Consider the following 14,922-nt stretch of genomic DNA (forward strand, 5'->3'; position numbering starts at 1 on the left):
TCAGGTATTTGTGCTCGCGGTGAGCACATGGCGAAATTTGTCCCTTCCCCATACTTCATGATTGGGCTAAACTTTGACCCCTTACAACACAGTCAGCAGACAGATGGCAGCCACTCAGTCTGCACTCCCTCACGGACCCCCCCCCCCCTATAAAAATGCACTTGCGTCGGCCATGTTCCAGTCTGTCTTCGGCTGTGGAAGTGAGAGGAAGGGAGAGACATTGCTGGAGATAGGGAAAGCGTTAGCTAGGCCTGTTTATTTTGATCCTCACTGACCGACTTGCTGTTAAAGCATCCCAAACTAGAGGTCTGCAGCGGGTCGGGTACCCGCGGGTACCCCGAAATGCAAGTCGGGTTCGGATACCCAAATTGATTTTTGCTGCGGGTGCGGGTCGGGTGTGGGTAGCGAGTTGCGGGTGCGGGTAGGGTTGCGGGTAGCGGTCTGCCGGTGTGGGTAGTGAGGAGGGGAAGCAGCGCCAGGAGGGGCAGTTGGGACAGCGACAGGGAGGGGGGCCAGAACTCCCTCACCCGGGTCCCCTCCTTCAGCTCTCTCCCCCTCCAGAATAGCGGCGGCGCTGCGGGCGGGCGGGCGGAGGATTACTCACCTTCTAACTTCCGTTCCAAGCGCTGGCAGCGTCGCCTCATCACAGGTCTCCGTCTTCAATGCCGCCCACTGTGCTTCCTGATTGGCGGAAGCACAGTGGGCGGCATTGAAGGTGGAGACCTGTGACGAGGGGACGCTGCCAGCTCTTGTAATGAGGAGGAGGCGCCTGGAGATGGCAGCCTCGGCAGTTTGCTCTGTCTTTCTATGTATGTTTTATGTATTTTTGTTTTTCAACATTGCCTTGTGCAACCCAACCTGGATAACCTTCACCAGTGAACAACTACTGAGCATTCAGAACTTAGCTAAATATAATCTACCCCTGGATATTTCATCTACTCTTGATCTTCTGGGGATTCTGACCAGTGGAGCTACTGTGCTGAACCAGGCAGTGAGGCTTAGAAGAAGAGGCAAGCGCTCCGGGATCCAGACTCGCTTTCGACGCAGAGGACTGCGCTCTCCACTACCTGGAATCATACTCTCTAATGTCAGGTCCATATGCAACAAACTAGATGAGCTTCAACTACTGATCAGAACAAAGAAGGACTTTCATCTCTCTGCGGCTATTTGCTTCACAGAAACTTGGCTATCTGAGCTTATTCCAGACAATGCTCTGCAGATTAATGGATTTACAATCTACAGATCTGACCGGGACCCACTTACTTCTGGCAAAACCAAAGGTGGAGGACTCTGTTTCTATATTAATGATAGATGGTGCACGGATGTTACAGTTATTAAGAGGACATGCTCGGCTGGGCTGGAAACTCTCTTCATAAACTGCAGACCCTACTATTCACCCCGTGAGATGTCTTCATTTATTTTGGTTGCTGCGTACATCCCTCCACAAACATGTATGCAGCCTGCGCTCTCCAAGATCTCGCAGATCAAATCACCGAGGTGGAAAGGGAGTACCCAGACTCTTTTTTTTATCATACTAGGGGATTTCAACAGTGCTAACCTTTCCAAAGAACTCCCCAAATACAGGCAACACGTCACAAGCGCAACTAGAGGAGGTAAGACACTTGATCACTGTTACACTACGACTAAGGACTCATATCACTCTGTCAGCAGGGCAGCTTTGGGGAACTCTGATCATGCTGTTATACAGCTTATCCCAACATACATCCAAAGACTAAAAACTGCCAAACCTGTAGTGACCACAGTTAAGAAATGGACTAGTGAAGCTGCAGAAAAACTGCAGAGCTGCTTTGATTTAACTGACTGGAATTTATTTAAAGAATCCTCCAGTGACCTAAATGAATACACTGACGCTGTGACATCATATATTACCTTTTGCGAAGAGTCCTGTATCCCCACAAAAAAGTGCACCAGGTACAATAACGATAAGCCCTGGTTTACATCACATCTTAGGAAGCTGCGCCTCGATAAAGAAAAGGCATATCATACAGGCGATAAAGTCCTCTACAAAGCTGCGAAATACAAACTGCAGAGAGCCATTACCGATGCAAAAAAAGATTATTCGCAAAAACTTGAGGAAAAATTTTCTAACGCCGACTCATCCACAATATGGAAATCTCTACATGAAATTGCAAACTACAGGAAGAATAAATCTCCCCCCTCACTACATAACCTGCAGCTTGCAAATGAACTAAATACATTTTATTGCAGGTTTGACACTACCAACAAAAGCCAAACACAACAAGTCAATTTGCATCTCTGCAACAGGCAAACTGAACACTCTTCCTGCCAGCCAACGTCTCCACCCCCTGCAGTGCCTCAGTATGTACACAACACAGCAGACCAGACACAATCTGCTAACCTGTCCCCAGATGTGCATGCCCTAACAATATGCCAATCAGATGTAAATAGACTCTTTAAAAGACAAAACACCAGGAAAGCAATGGGGCCAGACACTATCTCTGCGAAATGCTTGAATCTCTGTGCCGACCAATTAGCGCCTGTATTCACAGACATATTCAAAGCATCCCTAGAACGCTCAATTGTTCCTGCCTGTTTTAAAAGCTCAACTATTGTACCAATCCCCAAAAAAACAAAACCTACATGCTTAAATGATTACAGGCCTGTTGCCCTGACATCACTGGTCATGAAAGCATTTGAAAAACTGATAATGACTTATCTGAAATCCATCACAGATCCCCTGCTGGACTCTTTGCAATTTGCCTACAGGCCTAATAGATCCGCAGACGATGCCGTGAACATGTGTATGCATTATGTACTGCAACATCTAGACACCCCAGGAACCTACACCAGGATTTTATTTATAGATTACAGCTCTGCATGTAATACCATAATTCCATCACTGCTGCACAGCAAGCTCTCACAGCTACACATACCTGAATCCATCTGCAAATGGATAACCGATTTCCTAACCGATAGGAGACAGTGTGTTAGACTTGGTAAACTCACATCAAGCTCTCTGACAGTCAGTACTGGTGCACCCCAGGGCTGTGTGCTTTCCCCACTGCTGTACTCACTTTACACCAATGACTGCATTGCCACACATCCATCTGTTAAGCTTCTGAAGTTTGCAGATGACACAACAGTAGTTGGTCTCATACAAAACGGGGATGAATCTGCATACAAGCATGTGATGGGACAGCTTTCCTCCTGGTGCAGCAGCAACAACTTGGAACTAAATGCTCTCAAAACTATGGAGATGATAATAGACTTTAGGAGATCTCCCCCCCCCCCCCCCCCCAGCACCTCCCCTTAACCATAAATGGATCCACAATAACCCAGGTAGAGTCATTCAAGTTTCTTGGGTCCACGATCTCAAACGACTTAAAATGGGACAACAACACTGCCACTATTGTCAAGAAAGCACAACAGAAAATGTATCTACGGCAGCTGAAAAAGTTTGGCCTACCTCAAAATCTAATGGTGCAGTTCTACACTGCAATCATCGAATCCACCATAACATCATCTATGACTGTATGGTTCGGCTCCTGCTCAGCATTAGAAAAGGGGAGGCTGCAGCGCATCATCCTATCAGCGGAAAGGATAATTGACTGTAGCTTACCTTCCCTGCAGGATCTTTACGCTAGCAGGTGCAGAAAGAGAGCAACCAAAATTACCTCTGACCCCTCTCACCCAGCTCACTCCATCTTCCAGCGCATGCCTTCAGGAGTAAGATTCCGGTCAATTGCTACAAAAACCTCCAGACACAGGAACAGCTTTTTTCCTCAAGCGGTAGCCATACTTAATGCTGAACCACGTTAGAGCTGCTAGAACTTGATAGTAATCAGCACAGAACTGTAAATGAACAATTCTCACATTGCTTACTGCCACTATACTTATAATGTCCTTAACTTGTAATATTCACACTGCCTGTCCTTGTATTGTTTTTGTTTGTGTTTGTTAAGCAACTGCCAAGACCAATTCCTTGTAGGTGCAAACTTACTTGACGAAAATAAATTGATTCTGATTCTGATTCTGATTGTAACGCGAAAGTTAGCAGGTGAGTAAGCCTCCACCCGCCCGCTATTCTTTAAGAGAGGACCCAGGTGAGAGAGGAGGGGGGGGCTCTGGCCTCACGGGGGACAACTATGCTAGCTACACTGGGGGACAACTATGCTGGCTACACTGGGGACAACTATGCTGGCTACACTGGGGACAACTATGCTGGCTACACTGGGGACAACTATGCAAATGTGCACTGTAGAAGAAAATTTTGAAAAGCGGGTCGGGTGCGGGTACCGGTTCTTCGGGTGCAGGTCGGGTTGCGGGTATCAAATTCACCAAAAAGTGGGTCGCGTGCGGGTACCGGGCCGCGGGTGCGGGTCAGGTGCGGGTATGAAAATGTGGACCCGCGCAGGCCTCTACCCCAAACAGCCCTTCTGAGGGCTACTTCACCCTTCTGCTCTTTTTTTTTTGGGGGGGGGGGAATGTGTGCAACACTCCACAGCCCACATGCAGCCACCCAGAGCTGTGCCCAATATCCATTACTGTGAGCTTTAATAAACTAGTGGTTTTATCTCCGCCCACTAAGCAGGAGATGCGTGCGAAAACAGAGCCCCAGGACTTTACGCTGCCCCAGGACTTTGGGGCTGCCGCCGCGGCCACGCCCATCGGCACGACGCGGTCGGCTACTAGTTAAAGAGAAACTCCGACCAAGAATTGAACTTCATCCCAATCGGTAGCTGATTCCCCCTTTTACATGAGAAATCTATTCCTTTTCACAAACAGACCATCAGGGGGTGCTGTATGAATAATACTGTGGTGAAACCCCTCCCACAAGAAACTCTGAGGACCATGGTACTCCTGGCTAGAGATTCCCGGTTCGCAAACTTCCGTGAAAGGTTTGGTTCGCGCAAACTTTTGCGAACTGCAATCGACTTCAATGGGGAGGCAGACTTTGAAAAATAGAAACACTTATGCTGGCCACAAAAGTGATGGAAAAGATGTTTCAAGGGGTCTAACACCTGGAGGGGGGCATGGCGGAGTGGGATACACGCCAAAAGTCCCAGAGAAAAATCTGTATTTGACGCAAAGCAGCATTTTAGGGGCAGAAATCACATTGAATGCTAAATTGCAGGCCTAAAGTGCTTTAAAACATCTTGCATGTGTATACATCAATCAGGGAGTGTAATTAGAGTTCTGCTTCACACTGACACACCAAACGCACTGTGTAACGCACCGTAAACAGCTGTTTGCGTAGTGACAGCCGTGCTGGACTGGTGCGCACCATAGCGAGAGTGCAGGCCGTGGCGGTTTTCAAGGCCATATGGTCGCCGGGCTGTGGTAGCTCAGTGATAGAACAACGGTGACTGTCCAGCTGATCAAATTTGGTCTGTCCACAATGAAGCAACAACCTTATTATCTTCTTGTATGTAGGTAGGCATAGATAGGTGCTCCAGTATAGGTAGGTAGGCATAGGTAGGTGTCCCAGTATAGGTAGATAGGCATAGGTAGGTACCCCAGTAGTTAGCTAGGCATAGGTAGGAGTACCAGTATAGGAAGGTAGGCATAGGTAGGTGTCCCAGTATAGGTAGATATTCAAAAACAAAAAACACTGCGCCAAAGCTCAAATTATTGGAATACAAAATACTTAATTCACTGCGTTAAAAGTCACTGGGATCGCTGCAAGAAAGTCCACTGTTGGAAATTAAACTTCAATCGTAATGCTGCGCTCTCCAGACCTGGAATAAAACAAGCTCCACATAGGGTAATATTGTTCAATAAAGCACATTAATCCTCTTCCACATCACCCGTGTTCTGTGTTACCCAGGTGTCACTCCAATCAAATTCCTCCCCCTTTTCCACTAAATGCTCACCAGATATACACCACCTCAGCTTATCAGGTGGGTCTTAAGCCAAATGCTGGAACAGCCAGCCCGAACTCGTTTGCATCCAGAAGCTTATTCCGCATGTAACAGACGCTTGGTGCCAATGCCCATCCGTCTGGTGCAGGGTGCGTCTTTCCCGTCCACGCTAGCCCGCTCCGCCGCCTCTCTCGCTCCCAGGGTTTGCAAGCAGTGCGCCTTTACTACGACCGGCCGGTCCGTGCGCTTCCTGGTCAGTGCGCGACGTCAAACGTTACTTCCGGAGCGGGCTAGCGTGGACGGGAAAGACGCACCCTGCACCAGACGGATGGGCATTGGCACCAAGCGTCTGTTACATGAGGAATAAGCTTCTGGATGCAAACGAGTTCGGGCTGGCTGTTCCAGCATTTGGCTTAAGACCCACCTGATAAGCTGAGGTGGTGTATATCTGGTGAGCATTTAGTGGAAAAGGGGGAGGAATTTGATTGGAGTGACACCTGGGTAACACAGAACACGGGTGATGTGGAAGAGGATTAATGTGCTTTATTGAACAATATTACCCTATGTGGAGCTTGTTTTATTCCAGGTCTGGAGAGCGCAGCATTACGATTGAAGTATAGGTAGATAGGCATAGGTAGGTGCCCCAGTAGTTAGCTTGGCATAGGTAGGAGTCCCAGTATAGGTAGGTAGGCATAGGTAGGTGCCCTAGTATAGGTAGGTAGGTAGGCATAGGTAGGTGTCCCCGTATAGGTAAGTAGGTGCCCCAATAGTTAGGTAGGCATAGGTAGGTGTCCCAGTATAGATAGTTAGGGCCTGGCTGGCACAGTAATAGCAATTACCAAGGTCCAGCTGCAACAGATAGGGCTGCATAATGCAGTATCAGTGGGCAATACACACACACACAAAAAACACATCAGGAGAACATTAACTCTCAAAAGAGCTGTTGAGGGGTGCTATTTTAGCAATAACAATCAGCCAGGAGCAAGCTAACAAACCTACAAGAGCCTAACTAATCTTTCCCTATGAGAGTCTGCCAGCAGCTGTCCCTTCACTAATTAATGCAGGCACACGAGTGAGTGTAATGGCCAGCACTGCCTGCCTTTTATAAGGGGGGGGGGGGGAGTGGCTCCAGGAGAGAGTGTAGCCTGATTGGCTACAATGTGCCTGCTGACAGTGATGTAGAGGGTCAAAGTTGACCCTAATGGCGCACTATGGGGGCGAACCGAACTTCCGGAAAAGTTTGTGTTACATGGCGAACCCGAACCACCGGAAGTTCCGAACCATTCGGGCCATCTCTACTCCTGGCAGTTTCCTGTCTGTGAACCTTGTTACATTGTGGGAAATAGCTGTTTACAGCTGTTTCCAACTGCCAGGAATAGGTGCCCCAGTATAGTTGCCCCCGGTATAGGTTAGCCAGGTAGGTGCCTCCAGTATAGGTAGCCGGTATAGTTGCCCCCAGTATAGGTTAGATAGGCAGGTGCCCCTGGTATAGGCTAGATAGGTAGGTGCCCGCAGTACAGGTTAGCTAGGTGGGTGCCTCTAATATAGGGAGTCCGATTAGTTGCCCCTAGCCTAGGTTAGATAGGTAGGTGCCCCCAGTATAGGTTAGTTAGGTAGGTGCCTCCAATATAGGTAGCCAGTATAGTTTTCACCAGTATAGGCTAGGTAGGTAGGTGCCCCCAATACAGGTTAGATAGGTAGGGGCCCTTCAGTATAGGTTAGATTAGGTAGGTGCCCCCCAGTGTGGTTAGATTAGGTAGGTGCCCCCCAGTATAGGTTAGATTAGGTAGGTGCCCCCCAGTATAGGTTAGATTAGGTAGGTGCCCCCCAGTATAGGCTAGATAGGTAGGTGCCCCCCAGTATAGGTTAGATTAGGTAGGTGCCCCCCAGTATAGTGTAGAGCTGTACAGAGGCGCCAGTAGGATAAAAACACTCTAAAATAAATAACCGGAGCAAAAAAAAACAGCACGGAGTCCAAACAGAGGTGCCAAGCTCCGTTTGGACTCCGTGCTGTTTTTTTTGCTCCGGTTATTTATTGCCTGATGAATCGGGATTTTGCCTGCGAAACGCGTTTTGCAACTTGTGCTAGGAGTATGTGAATAAATTGCTTTTTGACCATAATCGACAGTACCTGTGTCTGTTTTGGGGTTGGCTGGTCCACCACCGCACCCCGAATGTTTTAAACATTTTAGAGTGTTTTTTTATCCTACTGGCGCCTCTGTACAGCTCTACACATCAAGAATCCACCCTTGGTGGAAGGGTGGTATACCCTCCTTTTTTTCCCTCTATCCACAGACAGCGACATTTTATTCCTGAGTGGGGACAGGCTTGTTCTCCCCACCTGCCTCTACAGTGGTTGCCTTGGAGGTAACCCTGGTTTGTGAGTATAATACTTACACTCTACATTAATTTCACCATTTTCCAGTGCATACTACACTATATTGGGCTCTCGGTTCTTTGTTTTTTATGTTGACAAGTCCCCCAGTATAGGTTAGATTAGGTAGCTGCCCCCCAGTATAGGTTAGATTAGGTAGGTGCCCCCCAGTGTGGTTAGATTAGGTAGGTGCCCCCCAGTGTGGTTAGATTAGGTAGGTGCCCCCCAGTATAGGTTAGATTAGGTAGGTGCCCCCCCCCCCTTGTGGTTAGATTAGGTAGGTGCCCCCCAGTATAGGTTAGATTAGGTAGGTGTCCTTCCAGTATAGGTTAGATTAGATAGGTGCCCCCCAGTATAGGTTAGATAGGTAGCTGCCCCCAGTATAGGTTAGATAGGTAGCTGCCCCCCAGTATAAGTTAGATTAGGTAGCTGCCCCCCAGTATAGGTTAGATTAGGTAGGTGCCCCCAGTGTGGTTAGATTAGGTAGGTGCCCCCCAGTGTGGTTAGATTAGGTAGGTGCCCCCCAGTATAGGTTAGATTAGGTAGGTGCCCCCCCCCCTTGTGGTTAGATTAGGTAGGTGCCCCCCAGTATAGGTTAGATTAGGTAGGTGTCCTTCCAGTATAGGTTAGATTAGATAGGTGCCCCCCAGTATAGGTTAGATAGGTAGCTGCCCCCAGTAAAGGTTAGATAGGTAGCTTCCCCCCAGTATAAGTTAGATTAGGTAGCTGCCCCCCAGTATAGGTTAGATTAGGTAGGTGCCCCCCAGTGTGGTTAGATTAGGTAGGTGCCCCCCAGTGTGGTTAGATTAGGTAAGTGCCCCCCAGTATAGGTTAGATTAGGTAGGTGCCCCCCCCCCCCAGTGTGGTTAGATTAGGTAGGTGCCCCCCAGTATAGGTTAGATAGGTAGCTGCCCCCCAGTATGGAGGGGGAAGTCAGCCGCGGGGAGGGCATCCCGACCTCTCCCTCCCTTCCTCTCCTCGGGCCGCCCTCCGTGCTCCCACCTCTGAGTGTGACTGCAGGGAAGCGCTGTGTACAGAGCGCAACTCACCTCCCTGGTTCCTATCGCCGCTGGTCTCCTCTTCTGTCTTCTCCTCACAGCCGCTGATACACATGCTGCTTCCGGCTAAACAGGTAGCAGCGTGTGTATCAGCGGCTATTGGAAAAAGGGAGGTGAGTTGCGCTCTGTACACAGCGCTTCCCTTCCCTGCAGTCACACTCGGAGGGAGGAGCACGGAGGGCGGCCCGCGGAGAGGAAGGGAGGGAGAGGTCGGGCTGCCCTCCCCACCACTGCGGCTCCCCCCTCCATTATAGTGCCCACAGTCCTTCAGCGCCCAGGGCACCCACACGGGCCGCACGGTCCTAGAAACGGGCCTGGGGCTTGCATTGCTTTGAGCTGACAAAAGGAGAGAGATAGCTGTAATCTCACAGCGTAACATGAATACAGAGTAAGTCATTTCCTTTGTGTTGTGATGCCAGGATCTGTATGTGAGCTATAAATTTAAGCTAAGTACCCACGTCGTGATTTTACCAATGATTTTCCCGACAACTGGTGAGCGCTGAGCAGTTGTTTCCACGGTATTGCATCTTGTGTACAGGCTCACGACATCGCCAACGCCGCTTAGGGGCACGCTGCATTAACGGCCATCATGGCAGATCGGATTGCAAAGATGTCCGACAACTCCTGTGCAAAAGTACTGTGATTGCTTGAAGTCTCTTTCTGATGTGTAATGTCGCACAACGTTGTGCATACCTGTCGGCAGGGAGTGGCGTCGCTAACAACCGTTGTCAAGGGGACATTGCTCAAACCGTCGGGTGGTGAGTACAGAGCTTTATACAGTAGACCTTTGTAAACAAAAGCATTGTCTAATATGTGTTGCGTTTTCTAATAAAAACATGCTACTAGGGAAATCCCATTTATATTTCGCTGTAGTGCCCCTTTAAACTGTGTGAAAAATACTTGTTTGTGAGAGCATTTGGCATGCTGTTACATTTATTATTGTTTTCTCAGTATCAGTATAAAAATCAACATTTGTACTCACTGTGTTTCCTAGGGTCAAACAGAACTTCCTTACTGGGTGCGGAACAGTTCCTGTCATGTAAAATGACTTTAGCATAATATTGCATAGAAACATTATTCGTTTCATTAGTTAAGTCACACCAGGTCCGAGTGATGTTTGTACATTCAGATTTTTTCTGATAGGAAGAAGTTCCATATCTGTGCATAAAAGAAAACTTCATAAACAAGAAGCTAGTAGTATTCTTGCTTGCATGCCACCTCCTTGCATTCTCTGTCCTTGCATTCTTTTAGTGGCTGGATTGTTTAATGGTTAAGGGCCCTGCCTCTGACACAGGAGACCTGGGTTTGTTCAGTAAGCCTGCACCTATTCAGCAAGGAGTCCTTGGGCAAGACGCTTTAACACTGCTACTGCATAAAGAGCGTGCCCTAGTGGCTGCAGCTCTGGTGCTTTGAGTCTGCCAGGGGAAAAGCACAATATAAATGTTCTGTGTCTTGTCTTGTCTTTGAAAAAAACTTAGCTTACCACATTCATTCACAGTACAGTTTTATTCTGCTTGAATTTGCTCTCACATCTTCAGTAAGGGCTTGTTCACACTACTAGAGCTTTTCTAAGTGCTTTGTGATTTTAAAAGCTCTGGCTAATGTTATCCTATGAGTGTGTTCGCACTTGAGCAATGTGATTTTGTAAAATTCCCCCCTGAGCATTGCATTAGCGAGAGCTTTTCAAAATCACTAGAGCTTGAAAAGCTCTTGTGTGAACAAGCCCTGAGGCCTGAAACCCACTACAAAACGCTATTGCTATTTGCAATCGCTGGCGTTTTCAAGCGCTCCCTAAATGCTCAGAAAATCGCTGTAGTGGGTTCCAGCCCTAACAGTCTGGATGGTCTCTTGCATTGCATTAAAGAGAAGATGGGACTGTAGCGTTTCTTACAATCAGCTGATTTGGCTGTAGCTTTTCCACCCAAGATGGCCACTGACCCCCCCTCCCCACCCCGCATTGCATTTTCCAGCCTCCACCTTCAGAGGAGGGGGACTAAAAAGTCAAACTAAATATTTCCAGGCACAAAGATATTGTCCTAATCCTAAACCATGCTTAATGATAAAATGCACAAATCCTTCCACCACCACACACAGGAATGCTCTAATTTCTGGAATATGGCAGTGCACTACAGGGCACTATCCTGTAACACAAACTCTTTACATAATCATTCTTACATCTGTTTCATGCATGTGGTTGTTCAGTAACTGACAAGTAATGTCATCATAAACATGATTCTGTTGTTACTACAGAACAAACATCAGTCCTACTAACACTAATCCTCTCCACCCCAGCTGACACTGTGCTCTCTTTATCACGGCTGACCTTAAAGGTAGCCATACACTGGTTGATTTGCCATCAGATTCGACCAACAGATAGATCCCTCTCTGATCGAATCTGATCAGACAGGGATCGTATGGGTGCCTTTACTGCAAACAGATTGTGAATCGATTTCAGCCTGAAACCGATCACAATCTGCTGAGCTGCCGCTGTCGCCCCCTAGGCCCCCCGCATACATTACCTGAAGCCTGGTCTCGGGCATCTTCTCCGCATCGGCTCCCGACGGGCATCTTCTCCGCATCAGCTTCCGCATCCCGGCTTCCGGCTTAACTTTCTGTCACTCCAGTGACAGTGGAAGTTGAAATAGAGCGCCCTCTATTTGTACTTCCGCTGTCACTGCAGTGACACAGGAAGTTATGCTGATGCCGGGATGCGGAAGCTGATGCGGAGAAGATGCCAGCCGGGAGGTGATGCGGTAAAGATGCCGGGAGCCAGCTTCAGGTAATGTATACCTGCGTCGGTCGTATGCCGCTAGCGATGCGCTCCTTACCCGCGGCGATCGACGGTAATTTTCCGCACGGCGCGATCGACGGGACCGATCTATTTCGGGCCGAAATAGATCGTAAATTAGCGTGTTTTGCGTGAACGATTTGACAGCAGATTCGATCCCAGTGATTGAATCTGCTGTCGATTGGCGGGAAATCGGGCCAGTGTATGGCCAGCTTAACCCTTCTCTATCCTGCCTGACACTATTCACCAGTGGCAAGGATGCCTTGTTTGATAGTGCTGTAGATCCACTGGTTTGGGGAGATCCACTAAATCCATGGGGGTTATTGTGTTATTTCCATGTGTGGAATGGTGTCATCATTTTAGGGTGCCCCAGGCAGCATTACTCCTACAGTATATACGACTCTAGCTAAAAGGGTATTAAAATAATGATACAGTGGCTGGACTCCATAGTTTAGACACCACTGGCCCTCTCCCCTCTCAATTACACAAAGAACAGTATTCCAAATATTAAGTGTTTCTTCAGTACAGCACTATGCAGGGCCAGATTTAACACAAGACATGGGGGGCCCCATGAATTGTAGTTACATTACTGGTGAGGAGTCCGACTACATAGACAGTAAATGGTTGATGGGCTAATACGGACGTATCTTGGCCTTGTGTTTTCACTGGTGTGTGAGTGACACATCTGCAACATACATGCAAGCAGTGAAGTCAGGGCACCAGGCCTGCATATATATTCTAGGCCACTCATTTAGGGCTGGTGCACACCGAGCGGCTTTTTGGGCGTTTTCAGATCCGCTTGCGGCTGCGGATCTGCTTGGTCAATGTATCTCAATGGGGTGGTGCACACCAGAGCGGCAGGCGTTTTGCAGAAACGAAAAATGCCTGGGTGAGGCATTTTTTGGATTGCGGATGCGTTTCTGCCTCAATGTTAAGTATAGGAAAAACGCAAACCGCTCTGAAAAATGGCACTTCAGAGCGGTTTTGCGGGCGTTTTTGTTACAGAAGCTGTTCAGTAACAGCTTTACTGTAACAATATATGAAATCTACTATACTGAAAACCGCAGCAGCAATCCGCAAAACGCTAGCAAAACGCCTCATAAAAATAAAAAAAAGCGTTTAAAAATCTGCTAGCGTTTTGCGGATCTGCTAGCGGGTTTTGGTGTGCACCAGCCCTTAGGCCTGGAACCCACTGAAAACCGCAAACGCAAAACGCAACCGCTAGCGTTTTGTCTGAGCGGTTTGCAAGCGGATTCATGCGCGTTTTGGGTTGTGTTTTGCAACATTGTATTTTTTTCCCCAGCGGGTGCCTAGCGTTTTGCGTTTTGCGTTTTTATCCTGATTGGTCCTGTGAATTATTTTTAATTTTGTTACAGTATGCTGAACCGCAAAACGCTAGCAAAACCGCTCAGTTTAGGTTTTGCTGAGCGTTTCTGCTAGCGTTTCAATACTTTACATTGAAGCGCTAACGCTCCCAAAATGCTGCAGGTCCTGCGTTTGCGTTTCTGGGAAACGCAAACGCTCCTGTGGAAGTTGCCCCATCCATTAACATTAGCCCAGCGTTTTGGCAAACTGCTAGCGTATCGCAGTGCTGCCAAAACGCTGCCAAAAGCGCTCCTGTGGGTTCCAGCCCTTACAGAGGATTAGCAGCAGAAGATCAGCACTGAAACCAGGCAAGTGACATTTTTTTAACAGTTAAAACTGCAGTTTAAATAGATTAAAATACCAGGTAGAAAAGCAAAATCTTACGTTTAAATAGATTAAAATACCAGGTAGAAAAGCAAAATCTTACGTTTTGTATTTCACGGTGTAAAATAAACCATCTAAATTTTTTGTAGGTTCCCAGGTCAAATTATTGATCAGGTTCCGAGAAGAAAATTGTACGAGATTTAGACTCACAGGACAGGGTGGTTTTGCTGTTCAAAAAAACAGAAGCAAATGAGTAAAAACAGGTATTACAATATACGGTAACCTGAATAATGATACTGACTATGTTTAGCAAAGTCGACAAGCATCCAAGCGAGGACAGGCGTGTGCTATGCTGATATGGTTCTGTAGCCCCACAGGACCCACATTATTGGAAAGCAGAGATCAGCAGCACCACTTAGATGTATTTTAAGCTCTTTATGCATAAAAGAAAGGTGGCATAGGACAGCGACAGATGCTGTTTTGGAGGTATACTCCTTCCTCAAGCTGTGAAGGCTCTCTCTGATACTGACTAGTGTTGGGCGAACAGTGTTCGCCACTGTTCGGGTTCTGCAGAACATCACCCTGTTCGGGTGATGTTCGAGTTCGGCCGAACACCTGACGGTGCTCGGCCAAACCGTTCGGCCATATGGCCGAACTAAGAGCGCATGGCCGAACGTTCCCCGAACGTTCGGCTAGCGCTGTGATTGGCCGAACGGGTCACGTGGTTCGGACCCGAACGCGCTCTGATTGGCCGAACTGTCACGTGGTTCGGGTAAATAAATACCCGAACCACGTCATATCTCCGCCATTTGTCTGTGGGTTTAGCTTTGGGTAGGCAGGCAGGGTAGTTCGCGCTCCAGCCACGCTAGCCAGGGTCCCCCCCAGTCATTGTGTGTCGCTGCTGGGAATAGTAGTACACCGCTCGCTCAGCATTCTGTTTACTGCCACTCTGTGTACCTCGCTCAGCCACACTATATAGCATTCTGTTTACTGCCACTCTGTGTCTGCTGGGAATAGTAGTACACCGCTTGCTCAGCCACACTATATAGCATTCTGTTTACTGCCACTCTGTGTACCTCGCTCAGCCACACTATATAGCATTCTGTTTACTGCCACTCTGTGTCTGCTGGGAATAGTGGTACACCGCTCGCTCAGCCACACTATATAGCA

The 14,922-nt window shown here is 48.0% G+C and overlaps 1 protein-coding gene across 1 annotated transcript in view; it reads right to left on the reverse strand.

Moving 5' to 3' along the window:
• The window catches only part of LOC137503923 (interleukin-20 receptor subunit alpha-like), a 119,241-nt gene that overhangs the window by 29,219 nt on the left and 75,100 nt on the right, over positions 1-14,922 (reverse strand). The window contains exons 2-3 of the mRNA XM_068231654.1: positions 13,856-13,979; positions 10,258-10,433 (exon numbers count right to left, since the gene is read on the reverse strand). Coding sequence (XP_068087755.1) covers positions 10,258-10,433; positions 13,856-13,979 — 300 coding nt within the window. The remainder of the gene's footprint in view (positions 1-10,257; positions 10,434-13,855; positions 13,980-14,922) is intronic.

The sequence above is a fragment of the Hyperolius riggenbachi genome, chromosome 4, assembly GCF_040937935.1.
Source record: "Hyperolius riggenbachi isolate aHypRig1 chromosome 4, aHypRig1.pri, whole genome shotgun sequence".
NCBI classification, from domain to species: domain Eukaryota; kingdom Metazoa; phylum Chordata; class Amphibia; order Anura; family Hyperoliidae; genus Hyperolius; species Hyperolius riggenbachi.